The sequence below is a fragment of the Syngnathoides biaculeatus genome, chromosome 10, assembly GCF_019802595.1.
Source record: "Syngnathoides biaculeatus isolate LvHL_M chromosome 10, ASM1980259v1, whole genome shotgun sequence".
NCBI lineage: Eukaryota > Metazoa > Chordata > Actinopteri > Syngnathiformes > Syngnathidae > Syngnathoides > Syngnathoides biaculeatus.
Window position 1 is genome coordinate 14,677,882 of NC_084649.1, and position 26,363 is coordinate 14,704,244.

Consider the following 26,363-nt stretch of genomic DNA (forward strand, 5'->3'; position numbering starts at 1 on the left):
GGAAGGGGCTCAGCCTGGATCCCTGATGCAGTCCCACCTCCACCTTAAATTCTTCTGACACGCCAACGGCACACCTCACCGCTGTTCTGCTGCCATCATACATGTCCTGTACTATTCTAACATATTTCTCCCCCACACCGGTCTTGCGCATGCCGTACCACAGTTCCTCTCTTGCTACTCTGTCATAGGCTTTCTCTAGGTCGACAAAGACACAGTGTTGCTCCTTCTGACCTTCTCTGTACTTTTCCACGAGCATCCTCAAGCCAAAATAATGCATCTGTGGTACTCTTTCTGGGCATGAAACCATACTATTGCTCGCAGATACTTCTGTCCTGAGTCTACCCTCCACTACTCTTTCCCATATTCGTTCACAGTGTTAATGTGGGTTACTCACCAGTATTTTGGGAGTTGAGCGCAGCGGCTCCTCTTCTTTGGGTACAATACGAATGTAGAAGACAGCAGGGAAGATGAAAATGAGACAAGGGGCAGATGTGGCACCTGGAAACACACACACACAAATCAGCGATTCCACACCAACGCAAAGGTTAGGAAGGTGGTGTTTCCCTCAGGCGGATGCGCGTGCCTATGATCCCGAAGATCCCCAAGATGTTGGGGGCAAAGATGACCAGCAGGTTGATGAACGTGAGCAGAGTGAATGCAATGGCGATGTGGCGCGGCCAATTGAACGTCTTGTTTGGGAACATCATCTGCTGGATGGCCCTTCGGACCTGATGACACAGGGCACAACATATAGTACAGGATAGCAAAGTTGCCACTACGGTGAACCCCCGCATATTCATAATTTGGCATTTGTAATATTTTTGGGGAGGAAGTTGGGTCCCTATGTTATTCACTGAAAATCACTGAAAAAAAAAAGTAAATGTATTACTTTGGCGCTATCTAGTGCAATCTAAGTGTTGTTGGTAGGTCAATAGGCAAGTTTTTCATCTGCCCTTTAGAAATTGAGTTTTGTCGGTGGTCCTTGAATGCACCTTCACCTTCCAAATTATATCTGAAAGTGTGTTCCAGCTTCTCTCCTGGTGTAGCTAATAATAGCCTGTGTCATCTACCTTACCATGACACTTTTTTATGTGTGAATGCCATCAGGTGAGTTAAAAGACGCATTTTTTTTTTTTTTTTGTAAATTAGGAGTGCGCATATTTGTTTTCCCAAGTGATGTCATCATTTTGTGATTGCTTGTCATTTAAGTTAGTGCGCTAGCTAATATTATTAATGAGTGCCATCTGAATGTGGTTTGTTTGTGTTAAATTTATTACTGAATATATTAGTTTATATAACATGGGGGCGGCACAGTGGGTCAGCTGTAAAAGTGTTGGCCTCACAGTTCTGAGGTCAAGGGTTCATACCTGACCCCGTCTATGTGGAGTTTGCATGTTCTCCCCGTGTCTGCGCAGGTTTTCTCCGGGCACTCCAGGTTTCCTCCTATATCCCAAAAACACTCTAAATTGCCCCTAGGTGTGATAATGATTGCGGCTTTTTATCTCGATGTGCCCTGCGATTGGCTGGCAACCAGTTCAGGGTCTACCACGCCCCCTGCCCGTTGACAGCTGCGGTAGGATCAAGCGCTCCCGCGACCCTTCTGAGGATAAGCGGCTAAGAAAATGGATGGAAGGATGGATGGATGGATGGATGGATGGATGGATGGATATAACATGGGCTCATGATTGTGTACATGATAGATACAAAGTGTTGGCCCTTCATGGTACTCTCTGTTTAAATGTTTTGCTGCCATCTTTCGGCATCTATATATATTTACACACCCCCTTTTTTTGGGGGGAGGGGGGTCAATTTTAGCGGGGGTTCATTGTGTACTGTAATCTCACACTGCCAGTGCGTTAATTGTCAATTGCACTTACAGGAAAAAGTACGATTGGCACAGTGAGTGTGACCGCAGTGAGGACAGCAACACGCACACACAAAATCAGCGGGTCATACGGGTCGATGCGACTGTAGGTGTGAAGGAGCTCAGCCTCCACTTCATCTGCATGATAAAAAAGGTTCAAGAATCACATTGCAAATATACATCTTCAAAATAACTGATATAATTTATAACAGCAGCTGAGATGAAAAAAGATGACACGCTGTGGTGACCCGTAATGTACAAGCTGAAAGGAAAAGAAGATTTATAAGAGCAGCTGTTTCTGCACATTTGATTTTTAAATCTGATGGATGAGTAAGGTCATTGGTCAATCATGGAAAAAAATAGTTTGTTTAAAATTATTTTTTTATTCAAATAATAAAACGAAAACTTATGCTCATTTTAAAATTATTTTTTTTGTGGTTGATTGTTGATTATTTTTTTTAAAGAATGTTAAATTGTTTGTAAATATGACCAGTATTTTATTTCTTAAAAATAAATCACAAAAAATGAGTGAAATAAGTAAAAAACAGAAATTAAGAAGGGCATTTCAAGAAATTTTTTTTCATAAAAGTCTAACTATTGCAACAAATATAACAGGACTGTTGATAATAAGAACGGTGTTTAAATTTTCAATATTTTCCCAGATTTACAAGGATCCCATAAGTAACAAAATTCACTATCAACGAGGCAGAAGTGAGTGTCCTTTTCTTACTGTATTTCCACTAGATGGCATTAATGCGTTAGCCTCGAATGTTACACAATTTATTTATTTATAATTAACTATACAAATATATATATATATATATATATATATATATATTATATATATATATTTTTTTTTTTTTTTAACATGGGTTTTTGGTTTACAGTTGTGTTCCATTCATTCAGCTTCGAAATAACCCAAACCCATACATATTACTGCCTTATATTACTGTCATAATGGGAGTAAGTACAAATGGGAGTAAATCGGAATTTAGAATGCCCTAAATTTCTGGAAACAAAATGTCTGAAAATCATGTGTGATCTTCATCTAAATTACAAGAACAAAAAAAAATTGTGCTTTAAACTACACCACACATACATGTTTTCATATTTTTCTGTTGAAAATAACTGACAGTCACAGGACAGGGAAGATAAAGATGAGGCTTCAAGAATTTCCGCCCACTAGAAGAATTGCACCAGCTTAGAGCTGTCTCTTGTCAATCAGCGCTGTCTGACATGCTTAAATATACATTAAACATACCATGCCTTGCTCATAAGAGCTCTCAGCAGACCTACGATTAAGGACTGACAACTGATTTCTAAACCAAACCAAAGTTGAATTTTGGAGAGGGACAGAACGCACAATGCTGGATGAACAACGGGGACAGCGCACCCACAACAAACCCTTCTCAAAACGGGGAAGCTGAGTGGAGGCCACGTCGTAGTAAGATTGTGCTTTGCTGGCAAAAATGAATTCACAGGTTTATGAAGATATTTTGCAGAAGAACTTGAGGCCATCTGTTCAACAGTTGCAGCTCAAAAGAAGAGGGCGGGTGCGACAGAGCAACGATCCAAAATACTGTACAGGAGAAAAATCAACAGAATGGAGGGCAACAGAAGAAAAAAATACTTTGCCCAGTCAAAGTCCCGACTTCAACCCAATTGAGATGCTGCGGTATGACCTTCACTGAGCGACATTATTCACCCCAGAAATGAATGCAAGAGTTTAATAAAGACAAATCTTGGGCCTCTGCAACGACAGAAAACAACTTGTTTGATGTTATGCTGCCAAAGGACAGTAAATCCAACGGTTCACTGTCCTGGGAATGTTTACACATTATGCACTATAAAAATACGAAAACAAAAATTGTTTGCGTGATATTAGTTTAAGAAAACTGTTTGTTTATTCTTGTGATTTAGATAAAGATAAGACCACATTCTATCACATCTCAATGGCGAACATTCTTTTTCTTCCCACTGTATTTGTATAAAAATACTTCTGGCCATAAATAAATATTATTCTGCGTAACGTCAAAATGCAGTATGTCATCCAAATTGCAAACGGATATTCTGCGGTGGGAGGAGGAGTGACGTTCCTCACCATAGAAGGTCAGGTATCCAAAGAGAGCAGCCAGGAAATACATGACGTACATGACCGCGATGGACATGTTGGCCACGTGCTGCATCTTTTTCTTGGTGGGGCTGAAATACGAAAATATTGCTATGTGATATCAAACACACGCACAAATAAAAACAATAAAAGTACCTGGTAGTTAGCACATAAGCTTTAGCGGCCTGGAACCTCCCAAGTCAAACGATTTCCGTTCAATCATACTGAATGGTGTCCAATTTTTAAACCATTTTTGCCCATAATAAAAATGTCAAGTGAATGATTGGTGGTGTATTCTTTAACTCGTGTTGACTTATGTGCAATTAGGGTGGGTTCACTTCCCTCTTAATAATGATGTAAATGTGTTATCAGTATGTCTCTCATGTGGCCTGTGATTGACTGGCAACCAGTCCAAAGTCAGAAGAGAACCTTTCTTACCAAATCGGCCAATGATAAGTAATATTTTAACATTCCTAACCGACACAAAAGTATCAATTGGAGTAAACCCATCCATCCATCCATTTTCTTTGCCGCTTATCCTCGCAAGGGTCGCAGGGAGTGCAGGAGCCTATCCCAGCTGTCAACGGGCAGGAGGCGGGGTACACCCTGAACCGGTTGCCACAAACAGGCGCACTCACAATCACACCACGGGGCAATTTAGAGTGTCCAATTAATGTTGCATGTTTTGGGGATGTGGGAGGAAACCGGAGTGCCCGGAGAAAACCCACACAGGCACGGGGAGAACGTGCAAACTCCACACAGGTGGGGCCGGGATCGAACCCGGGTCCTCAGAACTATGAGGCCAACGCTTTACCAGCTGAGCCGCTGTGCCGCCCTTGGAGTAAATCACCATAAAATAAAACAAACCTAAAATTAAGGAAAAGTCCAAGCACATGGTGATGGTTGAAATAGTTTTTTGTTTCAATTGTAAAGGTTATTTTCCATTGGGCATGGTGGCTGGCATTAATTGGACACTAAATTGCCCCTAAGTGTGATTGTGAGTGTGGCTGTTTGTCTCTATGTGCCCTGTGATTGGCTGGCAACCAGTTCAGGGGGTACCCCGCCTCCTGCCCGTTGACAGCTGGGAGAGGCTCCAGAACCCCCCACGAGCCTGGTGAGGATAAGCGGCTAAGAAAATGGCTGGATGGATGGATGGATATTTTCCATTGAAAGCTAAATGTAGCACTTTGTGCAGCGTTCAACTTTAGAGGTTCCACTGTAACTCGGAAATTATAGGAAGCAAGTGTTTTGAAGGGAACATTATACGAACAACATGCCAAGTCATTCAAGGAGTGCCAAAACATTTCCAAGTGGAGTGCGAGGGGGTCAGCCAAACACAAAGTTGACATTGTAGGCCTTTTTTTGTTTTGTTAGCTGGCAGATTACTTGTCCCAAAAGGAAGCAGGAGCTTTCTTTTTCCATCATAAGCACATACTTGCGTAGCTCTGTGTAGATGGGCAGCACCTCAGGGTGGCACACAAAGGCAAACGCCAGGATGGGGATGGTGTAGGCAGTCTGAAAATGAACCCCAGATTGTCACCATTGATACAGCAGCGCCATCCCAGACGTCTTATCACCAACTTTAACTGGGCCAAACAATGACAGAGAGCTAAGTGTTTCCCTGTCATTACCCACCACCTAAACCCCCCACCCCAACCCTCCGTCTCCCAACTTAGAATGCCCTACATGTAACCTGCTAAGCACCAGGTTTGTACATTGGCTAACCTGGGTTCCTGAGGGGCTATTTTGGGTTGTCAACAATAATTAATAAGTAAATTATATCCCTTAAAATAGGTAAAAGAATGTCATCATAAAAGTTAGTCAGAAAATAACAGGTCAATGCTTAAAAATGCTGTCCCAGAGCTGCAATGTAATTCTTATACCACAGGTTAGGTGATGCTGGATTAAAAGACTAACTAAAAGGGAAATGAAAAAGTAAATGTCTATTTTGAATTTTAATTTATTCAAATATATTTGAATGCAATACAATTTCTTAGTTTGATGAGATTAAGTTGAATAGTAATTGCACTCTATAAACTTAAAATGCATTCTAAATGAAAACATGTCTTAGGTGTTTATTTAACTGTATTTATTAGTAAGGCCAAATATTGTTGTTTAGCAACCAAATTTGCAGGGAAATGGCTGTGTGCGCTCAAGGATGACAGTGAATATTTTTTCTTCAGTACAGGGATAATTCAAAGTATAAACAATTTATTGCAGTCTTCAGTTATCGCTTGTGTTAACGCACGACTGAAGCATTTTAAGGTCAAACGTTGCAAACTGTCATATGTTTAACTTGTGATGAATGCAGCGTTAATGTTCCTGACACCTTAGCTACACTTGCTTTCAGTCTTCTGCATTCATTTCTCGCAGAAAGGGTCCATCCTTCAAAAACTGAAGTATATGAGTCATGAAAATAAATAGCTAACATACTGTAAGCCACTCTTGTCGTTGTTATGGACTAGGGTGAATATATTATTTTTAATATGTATGATAGCTTTCAGAGTTCACATATTTGAATAACTAAAAAGTGAAACTGTCTCGTGTAAACTACGATTGAACTAATTAGTGATCAATTATTAAGTCAACTGTAATACTCCATATCTACGTTAAAAGCTTGAAGTTGACAAATCACTAGCGATGTGTTTTTGGCCTCTCATCTTGCAATCAGCCAATTCCAAAGGACTTTAGACTCGCTCGTCTGCTGTCGTCGTTGAATATAATGCATTGTGGAGTTGCGAAATGTCAGCTGAAACAACGCAACAGTCTTCGTACCTTCGCGCTGATCTGAGTGTACGAAAAAAAAGATGCCGGTGTGAGAACAGCAGTTCGCCTGACTAGCTAGGGCTAACCCAATCGCTGCTATTCTTAAAAGATTGAATACAACAAACAAAGGCAGCAGAACGGAGTGAAGATCCAACTTTGTCGCCACTTACATAACCAACAATGCATGGCAACAACAGTGTAATTACAACAACATAATTTATAGGACCAACAATTGATACTTATGACACTTGTTTCACTTTACAACACTTGACGCAGCATGGTAGATGGCTGTAATATGACGCTACAAGCACATGAAAACATTTGACCAAAAATGAGACCAATAGATCCGTCACCTGCAAAATACGCAAGTCTAGAATATCTCAAATACAACTGAGATAGTTCTCAATTCTCAATATCTCAATTACGCTGTGCTACGGATGCTACGGAACAAAAGATGATACTGGCTGACTCGTTGAAGGCAAATATGCGCAGGGCTCCCAAGAACTCCAACAACTACAATGTCATGATGTGTATTTTTAATCCTTTGCATGTATTTGTTTCCATGCCGGTCCATTGAAATAGATCTTTAACGGAAAATGGGCCACGGCCCCGAAAAACAAAAACATTTTTGACACGAGCTAAACTGTGCTGAAAAAAAAAACCCCAAAATCATCATTATCAACGTCATCGATTCATCGTCAGGCTCTTTTCATTACACGATAATCGACTACCGAACAGTTTTTAGTCGTTCAAAAGCCGTTACTGATGCTACATTCACCTGACTTTGGTCCTGGCAGTGTGGGTTCAGTTCCCACTCAGTGAGCGTATGAATGGGAATGCAATTGGTTGTCTGTGTCTATACGTGCCCTGCACCTGACTGGCAACCGGTTCAGTGTGTAGTCAGCCTTTTGCCCGAAGTCAATTGAGATAGGCGCCCACACCCCGTGACGCTAACCAGGATAAGCCGTCTTGAAAATGGATGGATGGTTCAAAACCTATTCTTAACAGAACCTTTGGGTCTCTCATCTGTGCTCACTCGGCACACTGATAGGTGTTGCGTTGAGAGGTCACTGCCCAACCTTGATGTTTGAACCTGTCAGTCTACCATTAACAGCTCGGTAAATGCCTCAGTCTCACGGAGGGTGTGATAGAGTGCTACAAGCCAAGCGTGACCATGCTTGGACTGTGATCTTTCGCTGGCAGCATGCTGGAGATGACACAAGTGGGTGGCTCTCAGTGGCAGTCAGGAAGAGTGGCATGCCCGATTCTTACTTGGGAGTTAAGGTTGGCCATTTTGGGAACGCAGGAGGGGTCATCCGCCCCACCGGAATCCGTGATGTTCAGGAGGCCCCCAGCCGTGCCGTTGATGGTGAAGTCGACGAACGGGCAAGGGACGTTGAACTTCTTGTAGATGACCTGCAGAGGTAAAGAACAGAGTTGCGTGAACTTAAAGAAAGATGCAGTTAGCATATTGAGCAGACAGTCAGGCCCGAAGAGAAGGAGAGAGGAAAAAACGAAAGCGAAACATGGATTACAGCTCACACAGCCAAAAGTAGGTCAGTGAAAGTCAGACAATCAGCGTAGCCTGGAACAGCAGCACGCAAAGAGACTACTGGAGAATACTGAAGAGCTGGTGGGAAGGTGAAAGTGCCAATCTTGTGACAAGCTGATCACAGCGCTTCAGCGTGTACTAACCGGTTATGATTATGTTTATGCGTATCCATATAAGAAATGTCAGAATAAGCTTACCGCGATGAGGAAAAACACCATGCAGCTCAAGGAGAAGCCACTGGTGTATCCCAAATAGCCTGAAACAAAGTTTGTTAGCATTAGGACATGTATAAAGTGCAGCAGAATCTCAAAACTTGAGGGCCCCAAAAGCAAGTTCAACCAAACGTCCTTGAGTAAATCTCGTCAGGCTTCAGCTTTGAGACAGACGGGGGCAGCCGATCTCAGGGCACATTTAAACCAAAAACACTTTTCCTGCGTCCCACCCAAAGACAGCTGGGATGCCCCCACACACCTGTGAGGATAAGCACTTCCGTAAATGGATGGATGGATTCAAGTGTTCATACTACAATGCGGCCCCAATACTTCCTTCCTATTATACGTCTCACCTTGTTAGCGCTTGCTAATGAGTTTTAGGTTACTTTACTTGGATTAGCAATTCACAGACTCACCAAGCTGCTTCATGAGTGCCAGCGGCAAGATCACGGCGATGGATACAATGATCACAAGGTAGTTCCCGTTCATGTACCATTCCCTGCAGAGAGACAGGAAAAAAAACACCAAATACATAAAACACAATACATAAACGACAATAATGTCAATCATTAAATAAAACGAAGTATGGATTTTGATCATTTTCTGGAAGATTTTAAAGGGCCACTGTCATGAAATCCATGATTTTTAGTATGTTATTAATGAAAAAATGGCAGCCGGTATGGACCCATGTGTTTTTTCACCACAAAACATGATTTTGATCTATATGGGTTGTTGTAACTCCCGCCATAAAAGTCCTTTTGAGGGATTTGTTTTTGAGAAGAAGCCGGGAGTGACGTACAGGGCAGGAGCGCCCTCAAGCGGACTCTTTTGTTTCTATTAGTTTTACCTGCAGTGTTAGCTAAAATGCCGGCTTGTTGCATTACTGGATATTGCTCGAACGCTCAGGAGGATGGATTTACCCTTCATCAGTTTCCAAGAGACCCGGTTTGTCGTGAAAAATGGATTTCAGGGGTGCAAAGGAAGAGAGCTTCATTGGTTCGAAATGACAGGTAGGTGTGTATACAGCTACTAAAAAAAAAAACTATAGTTTGGGGGGAGCGTAACCCGTAAAGCAGGGGTGCTAAATGTGTCGATATGGGCACTGGAAGGCTTCCGTGCAGCAGCCGCTGAAGGACAGCCTCCGCAGGCCTTGTGAATTGCCACCGGCCTTGTCGACAAGGCTGAGCCGGACATGTCGACCAGGGTGGCTTGTCGCGGCGCCGGGTCGTCTCCTCATCTCCGCCAAGGAGGTGGATCGGACGGGGAGGCGGTTTGGCCCCGTCATCGTCACTCTCGGGCGGCGTTTATCATCGCCGCGCGGAGGTGGATTGGGGAGGTGATTTGGCCGTGATCTGCATATCATCTAAATATGGCTCGAAACAATAGGGTAATATTCCCCCAGTAACTTCACTCAGCTGTGAGATGTTCTCTTCTTCGAATAGAGCTTCCATCTCTGAAGGGGCGTGTTTGTCTCCCACAGTATGGGCCACAGCACGTTTTCAATGGCGAATGTCCAGGGCGACGTCACGGACAGGGGATGTAGCCAATATGGCGACCACTTGGATGTCAAATGACACTCCCGCAACTTTGCGCATGGATGACCGGCTCTCCGCTCATATTTTTTTTTTCGAATAGACATTGAAGTGAATAATGTTATATGTATTTTTCATTAAAGTATCTAGTTTAGAATGTTTATAGGGATGACACTTGACCTTTAAAGGGACAGTGTGATTTTGGTCACACGTTGTGACGGTTCCATTGCCTTGTATTGATTTGACTGAATTGAAAACTGAAAGTGGGAGCACAGCATGACTGGTTAGCATATCCGCCCTGCACGTTTGAGGACCCGGGATCAAATCCAGCTTTGTGTGGAGTTTACATGTTCTCCGGGTACTCCATTTTTTTTTTTTTTTGTCCTCACGTCCCAAAAAAATGCACGGTAGGTGAATTAAAGACTCTAAATTGCCCGGAGGTGTGAATGCGTGTGTGGATGGTTGTTTATTTAGCTGAGTCCTGCAATTGGCTGATGACCAATTCAAGGTGTACCTCGCCTTTTGCCCAAAGATAGCTGGGATAGGCTCCAGCTCGTCTGCAACCCTAGTGAGGAGTGATAAGTTCGTCACCTAATTTCATGGCCAGTGAGTGATCATTAAAAAAATATATTCTGACTCCAAGGGGAAGTTTTGCAAAGCATAACCGTGACACAATATTTCACGCGACTGCCAAAACAAGGAGCTATTTTTAGTCAGGGTGATTCACTTCCACTCTTGTATGAAGTGGGAAAATTGCACAGATACAAACACTATTTAAAGTTGTCTGGCTCCTGCACACACATACACGATGTAAAAAAAATGTAGAGGCTCAACGGTCCTGTTGTCAACCTGCCCTCTGGCCATCTGGTCCGGGGACACTGACACTGATGAGGACAGACACACAAAACTACAATCTTTTATGAAGGCAAAGATGCATAAGCAAAAATATATCTGGCAATCAAGGAACACTGACATGCCGAGCGGTTTACCAGCTACGCATAAATATACACACCCAACTGCCGAGGCTGATTGGGGGTGCAGAAAATAAACTTGAGTGTCACTCTCGGAAATGAAGATGCGAGGTAAATTAAAAACTACAAAACTGATATTCCCTGCTTTATGCATGAAAATGTGAATATTTTTGAAAAGAGTCAGATTTCAACAGCGATATAGCTGCAAATCAGTATTTGAACACCTGAGAAAAACAATGTCAATATTTAGTACAGTAGCCTTTGTTTGCAATTACAGAGGTCAAACGTTTACGCTGACTGAGGGAAAGAGGTTGTTCCCCAAAATCTCATAATACATGGCCGCGGTCATCCTCTCCTTAATACAGTGCAGTCGTCCTGTCCCATGTAAAGATCATACATGGAGTGGAGGTGGACTTTTAAAGGCGGACTAACAGGTCTCTGAGGGTCAGAATTATAGCTGATAGACAGGTGGTCAAATACTTATTTGCAGCTGTAACACACAAATAAATCGTTAAAAAAATCATATATTGAGATTTCTGGATTTTTCTTTTTAGATGATCTCTCTCACCGTGGACATACACCTACGATGAAAATTTCAGACCCCTCCATGATTTCTAAGTGGGAGAACTTGCAATATACCAAGGTGTTGAAATACTTATTTTCTTCACTATAGCTGACATCATGGTCATGGTCATACGTGGGTTTTAGCTAGTTGCAGCCAAGCAGTGCACTCCAGTTTGCCTCAAATGCTTTCATCAACAATTATTTGAGTGAATTCAGAATACTGTAATCACTTATTCTGTACTGTGCGTCCCTTAACGTGTGAGACAAGCAAAGGAGACGTTGTAAGTGGGGTAAAAGTAAAGGAGTGAGGGGTAACATCACACTCGAACTCCTGAGGAAACCAGAGTTTTTTTGTTTTGTTTGGGGGGCCACCTGCACTTGACCACAGATCTCCTACGGTTTACATAAGCGCTTGTAGAGTGTAGCTTTTTTTTTTTGTGATGCTTTCTCAGTTTGGCCATGGTGCTCCCCTCCTCCGGGGTAACGATCACAGCTGTTTGCGCTTCGTATCCAACTGACACGACAGCAAGAAGGCGACAGATCGTAGCGCCACGCACACGATAGGTCACTGCACTGGTGCCACGAGGCCTTTTTCCATCATCGTAGATTCACATGGACATTTATGCTTTTTATTGTCCAAAATGCTGCCAAAGTGACTGTAGGATTTTGTTTTCACTGTATACAATTTGAACAGCAATAGCGGTTGTTCCAACAATTTCCCATCTACCTCACCAAGGTGGCAGAAGATGACAGACCATTGGCTATTTTACTTGTCATGATTTGAGACCTTATTGGGTGGCAGAAATACAGGTTTCAGGTGCGTGGTGGACGGGTTGGAAGTCGTTATCCTATTCCAAATCGCCCACACCTCACTAAGGTTTGCGTTCTCAGTCTGTCCGCTGAGACACAGGCACATGTCAAAACCTCCCAGGCCAGCATGGAGACAATCGTCCTGGCGTGCGACGAGTGAACCTTGCAAACAACTGAATCTTATGTCACCATCATGGTCCACTTCATCCACAATGAATGGGAGCTTGTTACGAATGGCTTACAAACCAGGGACACGCCCGAGAGCCAAACCGGACACAATCTGGCAGAACATCTGAGAAGGGCCCTCGCTGACTGGGGTACGGAAGCGTATTGCAACGAATCATGTTATAACGTAGGGCATACCATTTTTTTTTTGGGGGGGGGGGGCAGCAATACGCTTCCGTAGTGGGGGAATATAATAACGGAAAAAGATACAATAATTGTCACTGTCAAATGTACCAATAGCACCCAAAGAGGCACTGTTCACACTTCATGTAAAATGTTAGGCTAAGGTTAAGTTCCAAAAAATACCCACGTTATGTGAAATCCGTCAAGTAGATTTTTTTTTTTTTATTCACAGGATGTTTTTCATTTACTGTTTTTTTTTTCATTTACAGTCCATGTTTTTTTTAATTTATAGTGTTTTTTCATTTATTTAATTTAATTTACAGTATGTATTTTTCATTTGAGTAAGGTTTTACTACCGTGATTTCCGTCTTATAAACCGCGACATTTTTCATCCTGCGGTTTATGCGGTGATGCGGCTAATTTGTGCAGTTTTTCTAACGGCCGGAAGGGGGCAATGTAGCGGAAAAGGTAAGAGTGAGACCGGTGGAATATATGTCCCAAGGAAGTGAGTTTTACTCGTCTGGCCCTGTTGGTGCTGCGCTAGCGTGGTACTGCCGTGTCTCAGTGATTTTTACCAGTATGTTTTTTTTAACCGGTCCTGTTAGCGCGGCGCTAGCGTTAGCGTGGCGCCAGCATTTGCATTAGTGCATTAGCGTTAAACTCTCTGTGTACTGTTTTTCATTGTAAATATCTTGTGTTTTAATGTGGGTATGTTTTTGTTAACCGGTCCTGTTAGCGCGGCGCTAGCGTTAGCGTGGCGCCAGCATTTGCATTAGTGCATTAGCGTTAAACTCTCTGTGTACTGTTTTTCATTGTAAATATCTTGTGTTTTAATGTGGGTATGTTTTTGTTAACCGGTCCTGTTAGCGCGGCGCTAGCGTTAGCGTGGCACCAGCATTTGCATTAGCGCATTAGCGTTAAACTCTCTGTGTACCGTTTTTCATTTTCTCGCATTTGAATGTGGGTTTCAATGTGGGCACTTGCAACTTTTACACAGCTGCGGCGTATGTATGTATTAGATCTTATTTCCTTTACAAATGGATTGGGTGAGGCTTATAACGAGCATTTATCGAATTACAGTAATTAAGATGAATATGTACCGCATGAAGTGTCGAGTGGGTCTGGTATCAGCATTTTCTCAATGGGGCAGTGTGCATAAAACCAAATGAGACATCTATTGCTTCCTGCATGATATATTCAAGTCTCTGTATCTGATTTTTATCCCTGCTAATATAAAATGAGAATAATTCATTTCATATCATGCAGTGATTACTCACCCTGCTGGCTTATCCACCTTAAGAAAGGCTTGTATGACCAGCGGAAATTCATACTTGACTATGTACAGGTAACTGGACATGGCTGTGAAAGGGGAGGAAAAACAGTACACAGTTAAATTTCAGATGGGGAACATGATGTAGGAAATACCAGCAGAAGAAATGTCTTCATATACTGTGACAGTAAATGTCGTATAATTATTAGGAAATGCGCACATGAGAGAATTTCAACATATGCTTACCGCCAATGTTCTGCAGTGTGATGGCGATACCTGCCGCCATCTTCCCAGGGGTGCCAAAAGCCCTGTAGCCCAGCTGCTCATAAGCACGGATCCCTTCAAGTGTGAAGAAAAATTAATCTTTATCCATTTTATATAGTACATAACCAATAAGGCTATCCATTAAATAATAGAGATGGATAGACTGTAGACCGATAGATAGCTAAATATAATCAATTGTAGTCCTGTACTGTTACCTGTTTTAATTATTGTTTTTATTTGGGTCTGCAGCTATCTATGTTTTAGCATCAAGTGCTCTTTGATTATCCCTTGGTTAATCGAGTAATTGCATTATTAAACACAATAACCAATGCATGTAAAGTGCAGATTTTATTTTTGTCCACATGGGGTCACCATCCTATTATTCTACATTGGTGTCTCTGACTTTGAGTGTGTATGGCTTTTTAAAAACAGGACCTGGCAAATAAGGGTGGGTGTCAGCAAATGAGGGTGTAGCGATGGCTAGCTGGGTGTTAACATTTGGCGTAAATTGTAGCCATCAGCAGCTCATGTAATAACATGCTTATTACACATTTGTTTCGTCATGTAATAACATACTTATTACGCATTTGTTTTCTTAACAAAATTGGTTCAATAAAACGATTCAAAGAGCAGCAGTGGCTGTGTCTATCCGTGACAACTGGCGGCGGCGTTCAAACAAATGATGGCAGGATAGGTACAATAGATCTGTTCTGTGTTGTACACATTGTACTTACTGGCCGCTATCACACTAACTTAATCCTACTCGGAGTCGTGCACGGGACTGCAAGAACATTAGTCCCTGTGGGGAAATTATTCCTCCAAACCTCTGAGGCAGAAATGTTGCTCCAACATTGTGTTAAATCAAACTATTTGAAATATTCGATTAGGGTTTATTTGCGATTGATGCAAATCTTAAATCGTAAAATATTACTTTTCCTACAGTATCTATTTAGTATTTCCAAATCAAGGAATGCTGTTGATAATAAATGTGCACACTACTACTACACAGTTAACATAGTGTCAAACCTCTGCTTCTACTGTAAAGTCAAAACATTTAACCAATACAAACATTATTGATAGTGAGACCGTTACATACCGACAATACCAGAAGACTTGAGCAGCAAATGAATGGAATATGATGAAAGAGCAGCCACCACTGTTAGGAGAACCCTGAAAAAGATACAAATACAGTGATTGTCAGCAAAAATAGCATTGAAGTTTTTAGCCAAACCAACTGTGACGACTGTAATGAGAAATAGAAAGTACATAGATTCATTTCGTTACCCTGAACTTAAGCATGTTGGCTATTTACACAGCTGCGATATAGAAAGAAACACGCCGGCGAGCTCCCGCGGCTCGCCTTTATGTCGGATTGTTGCTGCAGCTGATCAACTTGGCTGCCCTATGCCCTCGACCACACTAAGCAACCGCACGGCAGATGGACTTTTGCAAAAGAAACGATGCAATGTGGGCTGCACAGAATGAGGGGACAATCCCGGGTTCACGATAATCTCCCTCCTCCGCGCTATTCCGGCTCTACCCGCAATCGTGTTTTACTCAATTGCGCTTAAACTTATCGTATACATACATATATAATCATTTTATTTTCATTCATTTATTTATTTATTTTGGGTGGGACTGTAAAACCTCTCTGCCGCATGAAACAACAAATGCCGCGAGAATATTCTCCCTTTGCCCAACATTCTGAACAGGATAACAGGTGGATGGATGGTTCACAGTAATGCCAAAATCAACTTCTTGAACAAACTGCGAAAAATCTTACTGGTGCTCAGGGAATTAGCAGTTTCTATCCCAATGTGGGTCACTGCGGAAGAATGCCGGGCCGCCTTGAGGTGGGGGATTTAGTCAGTCGAGTGGCAGTGGGAGGACAGATCTGCTGACAATCTCACAAAGTCACACAGTGTAGTGCCGCTCACAGTTTTCAACCACGCTGCATTCTACACTCGGCCTTAGCCACGGACGTGCCGAAACCTCTGAAGCAGCCAATATTTTGTTTGTTTGTTTGGTTGGTTGAATCATTACAATACAGCATAAAAGTCCATGTTACAAATCAAGGAAATAATCTAAAGCTAATCAAATTTATTTGTATAGCGCATTTCATGCACGAGGTAACTCGATGTGCTTTACACGATTAAAGCCATTTGAAAACAAAGAGATAAAACATTTAAAATGGGATAAAAACAATAAAAATGAAAAAACAAAATATTTTTTTTTAAAAAAGAGACAGTTAAAACCGCATACAGTGCAAGTAATGTGATCAAAAAGTGGGTATATTCTAAAAAGCATGAGAAAAAAAAGAGTTTTCACCCTGGATTTAAAAACATCCCCACTTGGTGCTGACCTCACCTCCGTTGGCAACTTCTTCCATTTGTGTGCAGCATAATAGCTAAATGCTGCTTCACCACGTTTGCTTTGGACTCTTTGTTTGCTCCACTATTTGACCTCTACTGGGTTTGTATTCCGTAAACATTTCTTTCATGTATTCAGAACCTAAATCATTTAGTGATTTATAGACCAGTAGCAGAACTTTAAAATCTATTCTAAAGCTGACTGGAAGCCAGTGCAAGGACTTTGGGATTGGAGTTATGTGCTCTGACCGCTTTGTTTTTGTCAGAACGCGAGCTGCAGCATTCTGAATGAGCTGCAGCTGATTAATACTCTTTTTTGGAAGTCCAGTCAGAAGACCATTACAGTAGTCAAGTCTACTTGAGATAAAAGCATAGATGAGCTTTCTAATATATTTTTACAGTACACATATTGTAACTGAAGGAGCATGTGTTAAGGTGCAGATCTTGAGTTGTTCCCAGTCAAAACTACATATTTTATCTGAACTAAGCTATCGTATAGAGCATAAACTTTGGGACAGTTTTCTTCCCGCCTTTATTCTCTTCACATTTTATCCTGCTCAAAGTTGGTAGTGGGACTGGAGGCTTTCCCAGTTGACTAAAGGTGAAAAGCATAATACACCCTGAACTAGTCTCCAGTCAATGGTTGAGCACATGTGAATGGGGCATTGCCCTGAAATCGAGCCCATGCCAGTAGTGTAAAAGTCAGCTGTGTGAACCACTGGCCAAGAGTCTAAAAACTGCCTCACCAACACTACCACCACCACACACACACACACACACACACACACACACACACAGACATACACACGCACACGCACACACCCCCACTTATACACACACACACGCAACTACACGCAAGCGTACGGGGTTCATTCAGTTCAAAAAGTGAAAAATTCAAGATCACACAACTCAGCTCAATATAAGAAGCTTTTTGTAACACGAGGGCAAATCTTCTAGACATGACTTCTTTGAAAAACACTTTGAATTATGTCATGTAATAATTTAAGGTGAGATGAGATTAAAAAATGCTTTTCATAGCTACAATATTGCTTAGAAATAATGCCACGCTTATTATGACTTTTTGTAGAAGAACAGACAGAAAGATGGCTCAATTCCTTACCCACTTCCATAAATCCTCTGTGCTCATGGCTGACAACTTTTATGAACAAATGTACATACAGGTGTAGTAGAACCTTGCATGACTTACCGGTAATTACAGTATCTATAACCATTCCCATTTGTCCCTGCCTTCGTTGGGAATGGAACACTCATTAGCACATGACTTCAAGGATTCAATACACTTCTTAGGATAAGAACAAAAACATCCTCAAAAGTCTCCAAAGTCTGACTGAGTGTTTCATAGATGACCATTGATGCCTCTCACTGCCCACTTCAGGGCAATGTGACAAACGCAGCTAATATAACTTTAAAAGAGAAGCCGGTAAAACCAACTTTTTTTTTATGTACTTGGGACCTGCTGAGGAATTGACTCTGACGCTGCAGAAGCTTAAGGACGTTAAACCCCCTCACACATGGGGCGCATACACACACTGTAGGGAATCAGCGCTACTCTTCCACATTAAAATGTGGAAGCCATACATTTAGCAGAAAGAGGAATTTACTCTCCAGAGTACCATTCGAAGAGGTATCACATCATTGGGCTGCTTAATAGGAGGCTGTTAAAGTTCAATTGGGAATTATTTATGGACAGATGTGACTTGGAAAAACAATTACCATTATGAAAATGAGTCAGACAACATCGCTGAAATAAATATAGTGGGATCTCAAAAGTCAAATGTATGAGTGTCAACATTTTCAAATTGAAATTTGGAGAAAAGCACTTTTGTATTTCCTTTTTCATAATGTCACCACAAAAAAAAGGTTGACAGGTAATGGAAAAGAGGAAAAAAATGATTAGCAGAACCAAGAAATCAAATAAAAAATACACTTATTGCCACGTAGGAAACCTGTCCACATTGCATAAATCCTGACTAAAGCATCCATCCATCCATCCATTTTCTTCGCCGCTTATTCTCACAAGGGTCACAAAGAGTGCTGGAGCTTATCCCAGCTGTCAACAGGCAGGAGGCAGGGTACACCCTGAACTGGTTGTCAGCCAATCGCAGGGCACATCGAGACAGACAACAGTCGCACTCACAATCACACCTTGGGGCAATTTAGAGTGTCCAATTAACGTTGCATGTTTTTGGGATGTAGGAGGTAACCGGAGTGCCCGGGGAAAACCCACCCTGGCATGGGGAGAACAGTCAAACTCTACACAGGTGGGTCCGGGATCGAACCCGGGACCTCAGAACTGTGAGGCCAGGCTTTCCAGCTGCTCCACCGTTCCACCATTGACTAAAGCAGCAATAAGTAAAAAATAATCTAAAACGGAAGAAAATAATACATTTTCCCACAGAAAGTGAGCTGCTTCCACTTCATGTGAAGCTTCTCACCTTCTCACCACAGGCTCTCCCCCCACCCCAACCCACCCTTCGTTGTTTCTGTGCTCACCATATATCCCAAAAAAGACAAGCGCTGTCTTGTCATGTCATAATAATTTCAACACCGCTTCTCCTGGTCAGGGTCACGACGCGCTGGATCCTATCCCAGCTTGATTTCCGCGAAAACTGGACTACTCCCTAAATTGGTCACCACTCAGTCGCATAGAACATAGAAATGCCATCTCTGAGTGGGAAATGAAACCACGCTGCTTGCACCAAAATCAGGCGAATGGACCACTCCACCATCAGTGACCTCCAGTAGTTTTTTTTTTTTTTTCATATTTTCATTAGAACAATGGAAGCACATTGAAATAATGGTTACCACATATTGCATGTTCTCCTGAGTGGAGTTTGCATGTTTTCCCTGTACTTGTGTGGATTTTCTCCCTAGTTCAACCCACAGCTCCAAAAGATGCCTGCAAACCAAATGCTCCATAAGTGTGAAGCTAACCGTGCACTCCATCTAACCCCGGTAAGGACAAGCATTATCGAAATTGGATGTGCAGTATAAAAATGAACAGAATGCAATCAAGTGTACAAGTTTGAGTGTATTTTCAAACAACTTACAAAAAGAGAACGACTCCCGTGTTGGCCATTGCGTACGCCAGTCCGAGGATGCCACTTCCCATGATTGCGTTGCCCAGGTTGAAGACGGACATCCCAAATGATGTTTTTCCTTCAAACTGTAACCAAAGCAGCAGTGGAGAACCTGTCACTATTCCATGCATGTATCATATATACATATTACAGTACTTACTTACAATACTTCAATACAGTACTTACATCAGTAAATCGCGTTCTTTTGCTGCTGTCAGCACCTGATAGGCACTCCTGACCTTCGGCCTGGTTGGCCTCTGTGTTCTCGGTTGGGTTAGGACTTGAGTGATGAGAAAAAAAAAAAGAAAACATTTTGCATCACGAATACAAGCCAAGTGACGTTAACTGTTGCTACGTCAATATTACCACAAAGTGCCTTTAGTGTCCTGATCAGAAACAGTCATCTAGAATATGTCACTGAATAACGATTGCCGAGTTCTTCTTATACCAGTATAATACCTAGTGTATTTTTTTATTATTAGATGTACATGCTTTTGGCTACTCTGCACACTATGTACAAATTAACCCATTCATGTGCAGGGTGGCAATTTTTTGCCTTATTGAGATAAAAGTCTCCTAACAGGCCACAATCAAGGAAATAACAGTTATTTTTCATTTATGGTTAAGTTATATGATAACATGAAGCATTCATGTTCGGTCAGGAAGGAAAGGGAAAAAACTCCGTGCTAACTTTGACCGATGAGTTATCCTCTCCTGACACCAAATTATGGGTTTCAGATTAAAACACTTAAATATTTTGATATACTGAAGGATATAATGCGTGAAAATCATGATGTCCCAAAAATGGGGCGCTGCCCTCGAATGCGTTAACATCATTTTCATTGTCTATAAGTTAATATTGAACGTTTTGGACGTGTCCCTGACCTTGCCATGTAGTGTACCTGACTTCATGGGGTGGCCGTCCCTTTAAGAAAATGGATGTTACGTTTAACGCAACCATTCTGTTTTTGTAAAATATCAATTGATACAAGAATGTTTAAGAAATCAAAATTAATTTGGTAAATAGTACAATGTCAGCTTGCTAATTTTATCGATTTGATTAAAGTGAAGGTTCACCTTGTATCCATTAAATGCCAAAAATAGCCAAAAATGTCCAGCCTGTGTCACATATTTTGCAGTTTGCATGTACATGGTCTACTTGCAGCTAATCTATAGCTAAAAGATCGAAAGTGTGAAATGGGGAAGCTCGTCAAGGCACCTTATAGCGATATTGATCCTGCTAACATTGACAGGAAACAAATGAAATCATTAGCAGAGACGTACCCAACATTCTGGACACTGTTGGATACTGTTTCCCTACAAGCACCGTGGAGAGGCCATCCATCACCCAACGAGTGCACAATTAGAAGATGATACTCAGTCATAACACAATAACAACAACCATACGATGACAGGATTGTCTATGACGGAAGGAGGGACAGCTATTACACGTTGCAATATGACTGCCAGGCAACAGGGACGGGATAATTAGGCTTTTAGCTCAATTACGCCGCACTCACTGTTTTTCAATCGGTGTGTAATGAGGAAGTCAGTGTCTTGCTTAAAGCTACTTACACCGAGCAGTTACGTCACATTCCCTGTTATTCCAAGGATTGGGCAATGAACTCTCCAGTTATGGGACAGTTACTATAGTGACTCGGCCGTAGGGATAATCACATCATTATCCAACACTGTGGCCACGCTATCTATGAATGAATCGTAAACATGTTGGATATTCGCTTTCAAGTAAATGTGTTTTGAAGTTTTGTCACATCGTCAAGTTTAAAGGATTCCAACCAAGGAAATACTAATCCCAACATAAAGTGTTATGACGCACTCACTTTGGCCCGTCGTCCACGGGTGATGTTTTGGATGATGCAGTCGTCTCGTCTACCGCGTCGTGACCTTTCCCGTTAGGAATGGCATTCATCTCTGAGGGGGCCGACTCCCCACCCTCGACTGGCTTGTCCTCACTCATGTCTTCTCTTATGCCTTCGTGGCTATGAAAGCAAAAGTGGCTTCAATTGCAGCTTTGTGCAAAGGGGAATAAGCTTTTACTCCCCCCTGGGGATCTGTGGAAGGGAAAAGATGAACATTATGAACATATTTTATCAACAGATGGGAGCTATAGTGAAATGTTATAGTACATAAATGAAATTCATCCATCCATCCATTTTCTTAGTCACTTATCCTCACGAGGGTCACGGGAAGTGCTGGAGCCTATCCCAGCTGTCAACGGGCAGGAGGCGGGGTACACCCTGAACTGGTTGCCAGCCAATCGCAGGGCACATCAGGACAAACAGCCACACTAACAATCACACCTATGGGCAATTTAGTGTCCAATTGTTGCATGTTTTTGGGATGTGGGAAGAAACCGGAGTGGCCGGAGAAAACCCATGCAGGCACGGTGAGAACATGCAAACTCCACACACGCGGGGCCGGGATTGAACCTTGTACCTCAGAACTGTGAGGCCAACCCTTTTCAACCACCGCACCGTGCCACCTAGATGAAATGAAACAACAAAATAACTCAAATCAAATTTGAAGAATTAAATTACCCACCTGCTGATTTTTTTTAAAAAAACATTGCAGGTGAGATGGCGTCTCTCAGGTGATTTTGAGCAAGATGCTGTGTACACCCTAAACTAGTTGGCAGTCGAACACAAGAACCATACACTCCAATATCCATTCATACTCACATTCACACCATTTTAGATGTTTTAAAATGAATGAAAGTCCACACAAGTGCACGGAGAGAAGTTCCAAATTGCGATTTCATTCCAGAACTTTGATGCAGACCACAGGTGTCAAACTCAATGCCCGGGGGCCAGATCTGGCCCGCCGAATTATTTTATGTGGCCCGCGGAGGCAAATCATGTGTATCAACTTCCATGATTTTTTTGTTCAAATCTGTACCGAAATTTCAAATTGTCATACCATAGATGATAACATTGAGCTATGACAAGCATTTTTGTGTTACCAAACAACAATAGTTGGAAAAACCCATTACCCTTGATTTCTGATTCCAAAATAAGCTCATAAATTTAATGTGTAAATATGATGAGGCGGTTAAAGATTTTTATCGTTTCACGGCCATAACGGCCATTTGAGGGAAACCGCAAGTACAACGTGACACGTGACAAAAATGAGTTTGACACCCCTGATGTAGACGTACAAACAAATGAGCCACGTGCTTCCCTCCCTTATTAATCATGTTGTTATTTTGTAATGTACAGGTGATAATTAATAAGGTAATCACAATTTGCAATTAATACTGACTGAATGCAACCTACTGTACAGTGGATGATCTCGGCTAAGTGATTGATTTGCTTCTAATTCTACTTGCACGACAGGTATGTTTACCTGTATGTTTGATCGTCTATTGTCTGGTGGTTTAATAAAGGTTTTATAATGGAAACTATTAGAAACTCACTATGATTAACCTTTTATTTTGAAAGAATAGCGACTCTAAAGTCAATCAGCAACACAGAATGGATTGTATTCAACTTTCTCAGATCACATTATGATCCATGAGGAGTGAGATTTCTGGATTTTCTTTTCATAACAGGTCTATCTGGGACAATAGTGAAATAAAAAAAAGGGAGCAGTAAATACAGTAGTGGGCAAAGTACAGAAATGAAAAGTTATTTTGACAAATTCGAATCATAGCTGACGTATCAACCAACAGGTCAGGGCCAGCGGACGTTAAGTGTGACACACTTGGCTATTTCCTAAGAATCGTGCGGTGCAGTCTTAGATGACCGCCTGGCTCAGAAAGGCGCCTGTGACGTTTCTTCTTGACGGTCCAGAGTAAAGCCCCCCCCCCCCAAGCTGGCTGGCACCGAATCATCCCTTGCGCCTTTGCTGCATAAACACCCCTGAAGGCTAAAAAGGAGACCACGCTGGGTGCCACACACACACACACAAATGACGCGCCGATATAAACGAGAACCAGCTCGGACCAGCTACTGGCCGGTTTCAGCTGTCTTTTTTTTTTTTTTTGTTTTGCTTGACATTTCTCTCGGTCCCTTTGTTTATTGAGGAGCGGTCAACGATGCAACAATGCAGGGGTTTTCTCTCGGATCATTCCTGGCAACCGCTCGGCCGTCTTTGCTATCCGCCCCAGGGTTCTTCCGCCTCACAGCTTTCCCTCTAATGTAGCTTTTTGTAATATTATCCCACAGTGACAGGTGAATACACCTAGACTTCATCTATCACGCCTGTGAAGCTGCCTTACCAACCACGATGCCTTGCGCTTCGCCGCTCAGCCGGGCATCTCCGTGTCTGTGGCTAAACCCGGGCAACGTGGTTGGGCAGCAAAGCACAGTGCACAATGGCGCATGTTGTGTCGTTTCCTGGGAACAGGTTGGGTAACAGTGGTACTATTGTGCCAAGGGCATCATTATACCGCCGGGGCCCCCTTGGCTGTAGTTTGCTGGGCCACTCGAAAGTTTTTGGAGGAAAAAAAGAAGCACTAATTGAAAAGACGTCACCTTGGATTCAGCAAATGCCACGGTCCTTTATTTGTGTGCAGCTGTAGCAGAACTGCTGACGGCAGCGATGGCCCCTCACGTTCGACAAATCGCTGCACAGAACCCGGCTGCCACTCACGGGGTCTGCAAATCTCGAGAAAGAGTCAGGAGAGGCCATTCAAGGACAATGGACCATGGGCTGTCCAGCTACAAGGGCACCATCTCAATGGCCTCAGCAGCACAGATACAAACAACAGAGGTGATTGGTGGGAGTCATCGCTCCTACAATCATTCTGATACCGAACAAAATGAAACAATATCACTTGTTCACAAGTGCATGCCTACCCAGTTGGAACGAGAGGCATCTGAAGTAAGTAGAACGTGCATCAAAGTTGCTGGGGAGCCATTAAACAGCAAAACAAAACAAAAAAACAGATTATTCAATTCCTTAGGTTGTCTCTGATTGATACTAAAATTGGTTTGATGATTTGAAACTTTTCTGAGTGATTGATATACAAAAAAAAAACCTGAAATAACGGCACTACACCTCTAATTTTATGTCACGACCAGAACACGGGGTTGAACCCAAATGCATCGGGAGTCGCAAAGGCAGTTTGTGTCATAACCAGAACGCAGAGTTGGACCCAAATGCACGACTATGGAAACGTGGAGGCAGTTCGGGAAATATCTTTATTCAGTCCAGAGTCGGTAACCAGGCAGGCAGTCCACAAGAGCAGCAGTGATAATGACGTCAGGCTTACGGGGTAGGTCAGGAGACAGGCAGGGGTCGGTACGCCGAGAGTCGAGATCAGAGTCGAGGAAGTGCGGGAACAAGGCATCAATGGGAACGATCTGGCAAAGCCAGACTGTCCGCTGGGACCTATAAGTACTGCAGGTGATTATTGGGGATGAGGCGCTGGTGTGCGCCTCCTGATGACTGCAGGTGTATCGGGGATCTGCACAGCCAGGGCTAGGACCGGCAGGATCACGACAGTTTGGGAAGCATCTTTATTCAGTCCGGTGTCGAGAACCAAACGGGCAGTCCACGGAAGTAGCAGTAATGGAATAGCCAGGCGTATGAGGCAGGTCACTAGGCAGGCAGGAGTCGGAACACGAGAGAGCAAGAACAGGATCAGGAAATTGCAAGAAAGAGGCATAAGCCAACGATCTGGCAAAGGCCCGACCGTACGTGTGGTCCTATATGTATCAGACGTGATTGCTTGAGATGAGGCGCAGGTGTGCGCCTCTGCTGATTGCGGCACATGGGGGCCGCATCGGGGACCGGTACAACCAGAACAGAGACCGGCCATGACAATTTTATTTCTTGGAAAATACTGCATCTGAGGCAAAAGAACCCGTCAGAGGCACGAGGGGTGACTGATGAGGTGTCAGTCATTCACTGGGGCGCTTGCAAGCACGGTCATAGGGACAACATCCATGCAGACCTGTTACCCTGAGCTTCGGGAGCTTTGCTCAATGACAGAATGTTCACTTTGCCAAGAACTATCCGTAAGAGTAGCAAACAGAAGCATACTGAAGAAGTGACAAAAAGAAGACACTGGACAGATCACAAGAGAAAACAAAGGTAACCATCGGAGTTGCTTTTCAGAGGTGGATGGAGCTCAGAAGCAGCACGTTAGCAATATTTCTGCCTGACTGGTACGTTTACCACCTCTTTGAGCTTTTCACTTGGTTTTGCATTCCAAAAAAGTCAAACTTCAAACAAGTAACATTTAGAGGTCTATTTTCGTGAACAGCACAAATCCAGTACTGCACTGATGAAGAAATCCATGCGTGACTGGAGCATTAAACATTTGTGGTTACACTATTTTAAATACAGAATGAGCTGGTGATAACCTTTATAATAAATTTGATGAATCGATTTCTGCAATAATTCAGAGGGTACCGTATCTGATGTTGAAATATTGTCATCCACCAGGTGCACGTCTGTCTGCTTGCATGTACCGCAACCAAATTTACTAAAACTGCATTCATTCAGCTACCCCAAGACTGAGATGTGGTCCTAGTAGGTGTTAGTCAATATGGACTTTCTGATACTAAAGTTTCACTACTGAGCACATCTCCAAGGGCACAACCTCACATTGCCAATATGGGCCAGCTTGGCGCAGACTGGTCTACCAAATTGGCAAATGCACGT

At 42.6% G+C, this 26,363-nt stretch overlaps 1 protein-coding gene across 3 annotated transcripts in view; it reads right to left on the reverse strand.

The window, feature by feature from the left end:
* Positions 1 to 26,363, reverse strand: part of LOC133507888 (sodium-coupled neutral amino acid transporter 3-like) — a 39,313-nt gene that overhangs the window by 3,738 nt on the left and 9,212 nt on the right. The window contains exons 2-17 of one of the 3 annotated variants that reach the window (XM_061833432.1): positions 22,191 to 22,236; positions 21,575 to 21,805; positions 21,018 to 21,050; positions 19,920 to 20,013; positions 19,704 to 19,819; positions 15,360 to 15,433; positions 14,246 to 14,338; positions 14,007 to 14,088; positions 8,921 to 9,003; positions 8,490 to 8,548; positions 8,013 to 8,156; positions 5,410 to 5,489; positions 3,966 to 4,066; positions 1,878 to 2,002; positions 584 to 728; positions 395 to 498 (exon numbers count right to left, since the gene is read on the reverse strand). In XM_061833432.1, coding sequence (XP_061689416.1) covers positions 395 to 498; positions 584 to 728; positions 1,878 to 2,002; positions 3,966 to 4,066; positions 5,410 to 5,489; positions 8,013 to 8,156; positions 8,490 to 8,548; positions 8,921 to 9,003; positions 14,007 to 14,088; positions 14,246 to 14,338; positions 15,360 to 15,433; positions 19,704 to 19,819; positions 19,920 to 20,013; positions 21,018 to 21,050; positions 21,575 to 21,711 — 1,470 coding nt within the window. In that variant the 5' untranslated portion in view covers positions 21,712 to 21,805; positions 22,191 to 22,236. The remainder of the gene's footprint in view (positions 1 to 394; positions 499 to 583; positions 729 to 1,877; positions 2,003 to 3,965; positions 4,067 to 5,409; positions 5,490 to 8,012; positions 8,157 to 8,489; positions 8,549 to 8,920; positions 9,004 to 14,006; positions 14,089 to 14,245; positions 14,339 to 15,359; positions 15,434 to 19,703; positions 19,820 to 19,919; positions 20,014 to 21,017; positions 21,051 to 21,574; positions 21,806 to 22,190; positions 22,237 to 26,363) is intronic. The other 2 variants (XM_061833430.1, XM_061833433.1) reach the window with 2 other exon arrangements.